Source organism: Myotis davidii, unplaced genomic scaffold (genome assembly GCF_000327345.1).
Source record: "Myotis davidii unplaced genomic scaffold, ASM32734v1 scaffold181, whole genome shotgun sequence".
NCBI classification, from domain to species: Eukaryota; Metazoa; Chordata; class Mammalia; order Chiroptera; family Vespertilionidae; genus Myotis; species Myotis davidii.
Genome location: NW_006291504.1, coordinates 2,313,673 through 2,320,294, shown reverse-complemented (window position 1 = coordinate 2,320,294; position 6,622 = coordinate 2,313,673). Strand labels below are relative to the sequence as shown.

Sequence of the window (6,622 nt, the reverse complement as noted above, 5' to 3'; positions counted from 1 at the left end):
AGGTTCCCAAGGCCGGTCCCTTCCCACCGGCCCCTCCTCGGCTCCCCCGGGGCCCGCAGAGCCCTGAGCACGGACACCAGGGCCCACAGCCGATCACTCCCGCCCTGGGGGGCCCACCCAAGTCACAGCAAGTTCATTCTTTCAAGGACACGATCTCAGACCCCGAACCCAGCCGCTCATCCGACAGGGGCTGAGAGGAGAGACGTCCACAGGCGGATGGGGGGCAGGTCTCCCCCCGCAAATCTCCTCCTGGGGGTCTGAGGCCCCCCAGGGCCCTGGGAGGGCTGCACACGCCTCGCACATACCTGGTACATGTTCAACACACCAGGGCCAACTCCTTCTCCAGCCACCGGAGGGCCTGCCTCTGCCCAGCGCCCACAAGCCTCTCCTTCAGCCCTTGCTCGAAGGCCCCGGGGAGCCCGGGTGGCCATGCTCCCAGCATCTGGGGGGAGTAGGGGCAGTGGGGGGCTGACGGGAGGTGGGGACAGGCGGCTGGGCAGAGCCAGCCCACGCGGGCAGGAGGCAGCAAGACAGAGCTGTGTGCTGTCCCAAATGTGTGAAGTGGCTGCAGGGGAGTCGGGGGGGGGGGAGCCCTAAAAACTGGGGGAAGCCCAGAGGGGAGGGGGACTCAAAGGAGACCCCAGTGCCAAGAAGATTTCAAAAGCCCCTCCCCGGTCTGTGAGCTCCACACCACTGCTCGGCCAGCTGCCGCCGGGGAGGGGTGCTGGGGACACGTTTCCACAGCGACGGGTCTGTGTCCCCGAGTCATCGTAACTCCCGGCCAGAGGCTGCACAGCCACGAAGAGGCCGCGCTATAAACAGGCCCGTTTAGCGTCCCCCGGGGAGTCTCCGGTGCTGCCATTACTTCTCCAGACTCACACAGAGAGACAGAGGAAGATTATGTTTGTGCTGAGAATTTAAGGCCGCCACGCTGAACGGGCCGCTCTACCCGCCCAGGCCCCCTGGTGCCTGCCACCAGCTCCGGGCGGCCATGCTGGGCCCGGGCCACTTAGCAGGGGAAGCTGTCCATAGGGAGCTGGGCCCCAACAGTTTTTACTGGAACTGCAGAGCCTCCTCCGCCCCCCGCCAGGGCCCTGGAGCCTGGCTCTCTTCCAGTCACACCTCCCACTGTCAGCCCCGCCGCCTTCCCAGCCACCAGGGCCGACGAGGCACAGGGCACAGCCAAATATAGCCGCTCACCTCCCTCCTCTCTGTCCCCAGCCCCCACCGTCTCATGCCCTCACCCCTGGGCCAGCCCAGGCGGCCTCTGTCCTCTCCCAACCTCCTCGGCACGGCCGCCAGGCTGACAGCCCTGCAGCACGCAGCCATGTCCAGGCCACACCCTGCTCCAGAACCTTCCATGGCTCCCTAGTGCACAAGCCCAAGGTTGCACATGCAGGTGCCCACAGGGACCAGGTTGGGGACACAGAGCATCCCCTTCAAACACAGCAGGGACTGGTAGGGACTGGGACACACAGAACCAGCTGCTGCCGAGCCCCCACGACTGTGCCGAGTGGGGTCTCTCCCACCACAGGCCCTGGCGGGGACCACACACAGCGTCCTTTTTAATATTTTTTTATTGATTTCACAGAAGAAGGGAGAGGGAGAGGGAGATAGAAACATCAATGATGAGAGAGAATCATGGATCGGCTGCATTCTGCAGGCCCTCCACTGGGGATCGAGCAAGAAACCCAGGCATGTGCCCTGACCAGGAATCGAACTGTGACCTCCTGGTTCATAGGTCGACGCTCACCCACTGAGCCACGCCGGGCGGGCTCTTCCGGCTTTTATTCAGGCCCTGGCTCCCGGCGGTCCTGGCTGGGAGGAGGTGGGCGGGGCGGGCAGCCTCCTCTGGGAGATGGAGGAGCGGCACCTGCACAGGAGGCCTGGCACACGAGGGCTCAGCCATGGCCCCTGCTACACCCTCACCCGACGTGACCGCCGCCCTTTGCTGGGTGGGGTCTGCTGTGGCGTCTTCCAGGGGATGCGGGAAGGGACAGGGACTGTGTCCCCTTCGCCCTCTAACGCCCACAGAGCCCACCAGCACTCACACGTCGCTGGTGCTCAGCATATGTTCTTGGCTCAATCGAGTGGGCGTGGCCAGGGGAGGGCGAGTGGGGGAGGGCAGGCTAGACCCAGCGCGGGTACAGCTCCCATAGGGTCACGTACCCAGGGCCTGCATGGTGAGACCTTCTGCTAGTGTAGAAACATCTCGCCTGGGGTGAAATCTCAGCTCTGAGACCACAGCTCCTTGCTGCCTGCGCCCCAGGCCTCTGGCTCCCCAGCCAGCAGACAGCACGGCAGAGCAGGTGCAGGTGAGGGTCCCTGTCCCCCTCCAGGCGGGACCCTGACGCCCAGCCCCCGACTCACACACAGCTCATCACTCCTCCTTTCACATCACCCACCACCCTAGTCAAGAGGAAACCTCTCACCCGGCCGGCGGGGCCCCGTGGGTGAGCGTCGACCTATGAACCAGGAGGTCACGACATAGGCAGGGCTTTCAAACGGAGGAAATGAGAAAGCCGCCAGTCCCCCTGTCACCCCAACTCTCAGGGCCCTGCCTGCCCGTCCTGAGCCCCTGGCGTCCCCTCACCTCGGGGGAGCCCCACCACACACAAGGTCAGGGTCAGCGCCTTCGGGGGACCCACTCCTACTCCCTGGGAAGCTGGGCCCCTGCACCCACTGAGCACGGCGATGCTGGAGCTGGTGGTGGGGGCGGGGGCACCAGGGACCAGACTCGCCCTGAGCACCCATGTGGTCGCTCTCTCAGCCGCTGGGGCAGTGTCCCCTCACCTCGGGGGAGCCCCACCACACACAAGGTCAGGGTCAGCGCCTTCGGGGGACCCACTCCTACTCCCTGGGAAGCTGGGCCCCTGCACCCACTGAGCACGGCGATGCTGGAGCTGGTGGGGGGGGCGGGGGCACCAGGGGCCAGACTCGCCCTGAGCACCGATGTGGTCGCTCTCTCAGCCGCTGGGGCAGCATGCTGTCAGACAGCCACTTTGGAAAGTTGTCACACCCACCGAAGGCGAGCCGACTCTCAGCCGTGACCCACCCAGCCAGCCCTCGAGACGGCCATTGGCCACTGAAAACGGCACGCACAGGTTCACCCGACACCTACAGGGATGCTCACGGCAGCGCATGAATGGAAACAACTCAGAATGCAAGCTCCCTATGTGCCCATCGCGAGCAGATGGATGGCCATGTGATCACGCGGTGGAATATTACACACCCGTGAAAAGGAACCCTGTCTAGCCACAGGCGCTCACATGAACGAGCAAAAGACGCCGGACACAAACGAGCGGAGACGCTATGAACTCATTTAGTGCAAAACAGGCCAGAGCAACCTAAGCTGCTAGTCGCCAGGATGGGGGTGACCTGTGGGGGTGGGGGGCGGCAGGGGGCTCTGGGTGCGGGAAAGGCCGGCTTCCTCAGCGGGTGGCACACACACAGGTGTGCTCGGTTTGTGAGAACGCATTCGCGGTACCATCCGTGGTTGTTTTTTATGCACGCCGTCCTTTAAAGGTTTTACAAAACTCCTCAGAGGCGTGGCTGCGGTTAAGACTACAGTGAGAAGGCTCAGAGGAAGAGAAGGGAGGACGTGATCATCAGGAAGCTCAAGGCGAGGCTGACCCCCTCTTCTCCGACGGCAGGGGCCTGGGGAAGGCGGCCACACCTGCACCTAAGACCCAGGACACCAGGACCACAGGCTCCGAGTCCGCACCACCACCCCTCCCCACCGCCCTGTGCTCAGGGGAAGCCCAGCCAGGCCCTCTCTCCCAGGGCCCCCGCCAGGGGACCACACCCACCCACGGAGGGCACGTGAGACTCACAGCTTCCCTCCACACCCACACCTCGGGCCGCGTGGGGCCCCCGGGACTCGGAAAGCTCCCCTCCAGGGAAGGCGGGGTTTTGCGAAGTCCGAACCTCTTGAAGGGGAACAGGGAAACGCCATGTGAATCCGTGAGCGTCCTGTTGGGACCATGTGCCCGAGGGACCCGCCAGCTCAGTGGGAGACGTGAGCCGTTCAGTCTGCTCAACGTCATGACGTACGAAGCAGAAGCACGAGGGCCCGAGGGCCTGACCGCGGGAAAGCACTTCGTCCCGGACACGGAGGGAAACTGAGGCCGGAGGTGAAGAGGCTGTCACAGGGGGGACTGTGATGGGAGCGGAGCCGGGGCCGGAGGCTGGATGGGAAGGAGCCCAGCGCCGGCCCTCGCTCTCCCACCCGAAATGCCTCGCCACAGCGGCCATGTCCCCCCTAACCCTCAGAGCCGGCGGCGGGAGGACAGGAACGGTGGCCCGCGACCCCGGCACGCGGCCCCCTTACCGATCATGTGGTTGGCCACGTGGATCTGGATCTCGCGCTCGTTCTCGAAGGTCATCTGGCACTTGATGCACTGGTAGGTCTTTTTCTGTTTGGAAACCGAAACAGGCAGGAGTCAGACAGGCGGGAGGGAGGGGCGAACAGAGGCAGGAGGTCCGCAGCCCGGCTCGCTCGGGGCTCCCCGATGGCTCCGGTCCCCCCGGGGCCACTCTGGGCCGTGTTCCTCCCGCCTGTTCTGAACCAGCTCTGCAGCCCGAGAACGGGGTCGGACTGCATCCAGAGCAGCGGCTCCCTGCAAGGCCTGCGGACCTGCCCCCTCCCACGGTCACCTGAGGAAGCGCAGGGAGGCTGCCCCGCGGGAGGGTGTGCCAGGCCATCCACCCATCCTCCACCTACCTACCCTCTGTCTCTTCACCCATTCACCACCCATCCTCCTCTTCACCCATTCACCACCCCTCCTCCTCTTCACCCATTCACCACCCCTCCTCCTCTTCACCCATTCACCACCCCTCCTCCTCTTCACCCATTCACCACCCCTCCTCCTCTTCACCCATTCACCACCCCTCCTCCTCTTCACCCATTCACCACCCCTCCTCCTCTTCACCCATTCACCACCCCTCCTCCTCTTCACCCATTCATCCCCCCATCCTCCTCTTCACCCATTCATCCCCCATCCTCCACCCACCTACCCATACTCCTCTTCACCCATTCATCTACCCACCTGTCCACCTACCTACTTACACACACACACACACTTCTATCCAGCCAGCCATCAACACAGGGTCGGACATGCACATGAGGACACACACAGACATACAACACACATATGTACACCCCATACTCACCCTCACCCCAATCACCAGTGACACACAGCCCCCTTGAACACACCCCCACACCCCACACGACAACCAGCTCCCCACATCACAGGTGCACGGACGCCACACCCTCCGCAGAGGGAAGACCACAAGCTCACGCAGGCTGACACATCCAGTCTCATCCCTAAACAGCTTCGGCACCCTCCCTGGAACCCTCGTAGCCACACCCATTCTCTCCCCGTCCCAGATGCACCAGCAACCTCTGGCCCCGTGTGCACAGCCCCACCCAGATCCGCACCCCGTGACCATTCCTGCAGTCTCCTGTGCCCACGTGTGCACTCACACACAGGCATGCACACGCACACACAGGCTCACCACACCACACCCATGATGGTGCGCGTGGACCCAGTGGCCTGGCACAAAGACAGCCCCGTGGCCTTGCCTACGCGACTGGGGCACCCATGTCCGAGCAGAGGGCACTGGCGGGGCTGCGGGTCCCCAGGCTGGGGGGACAAGCACGTGGAGAAGCAGGTGAGGACTCTCTCTCTCTCTCTCTCTCTCTTTCTCTTTCTCTCACCTTGGATTTCCCGCTGCAACCTTGGCCGCCCCCTCCTTGCCCCAACACCTCCTCTTGGCCTGTCTCCCCTTCTCCATCCCCAGGAGACGCCCCCTCCTCCAGGCGACAACCGCACACAGAGCTTGGCATTCAGAGTGGCTCCTTTGCCACCTGCCGCTTCCCCGGGGGGCGGGCAGGGGCCCAGGAGAAGCAACGCTGAGCCCCAGGGCCCGAGGCCAGGCTGCCTCCCCAGCCTGGCCCCGCGCAGCCACCGAGACCCGGGCAGGAGAACATAGAGGATGCGGACACGGGGTCAGGAGGGCAGGAGAGGGGAAGGACAGCAGAGCTGCTGAGGTCCAGGATGGCGGCCACAGCTCACATTTCTTGTGCACCTACTGTGTGCAGGCACTGTCTACTCGGAACGCTCACCATCGCCGCAAGCTCGCTGCAGGGCTGAGAACGTGGAGTTCCAAGAGGCTAAGCCACTTGGCCACAGCCTCGCACCGGGATTCAGGCCCGACAGGCTCCCTCCAGAGCCCCCTGTCCGAGCTGCCGCCCGGGGCTCCAGGCCCCAGACCGCTGAGGACGGCTCTGGTCCAGGTGGCAGGAAGGTGGTGTGGCCGGGGCGAGCCCTCTGATCGGGACGCCTGTTCCCACTGTGGGAGGGCGTGGGAAAGCACCCCCGTGCCCCCTGCGGCACCGTGGCCTGGAGTCGGGGTGATGCTGTTATTACCCATACACAGAGGGGGAGGCGGAAACCTCAATGCTTCACGCTCTAGCCAACAGCAGCCTCGGCCCCACGGGAACCCAGTCCTCCGAGAGCTGGTTGCTATGGATACGCTCCCGAGGGTCCCAGCCTGCCAGCCCCCAAGCCCCTCGCAGCCCCCAGAGTCTGCTCCTGCCTGCGTGAGTCCTGGGGGAGGG

At 64.5% G+C, this 6,622-nt stretch overlaps 1 protein-coding gene across 1 annotated transcript in view; it reads right to left on the bottom strand.

Moving 5' to 3' along the window:
• ZNF521 (zinc finger protein 521) overlaps window positions 1-6,622 on the bottom strand; it is a 204,678-nt gene that overhangs the window by 84,852 nt on the left and 113,204 nt on the right. Inside the window, exon 4 of the mRNA XM_015564690.1 lies at window positions 4,331-4,415. Within this exon, the coding sequence (XP_015420176.1) occupies window positions 4,331-4,415 (85 nt within the window). The remainder of the gene's footprint in view (window positions 1-4,330; window positions 4,416-6,622) is intronic.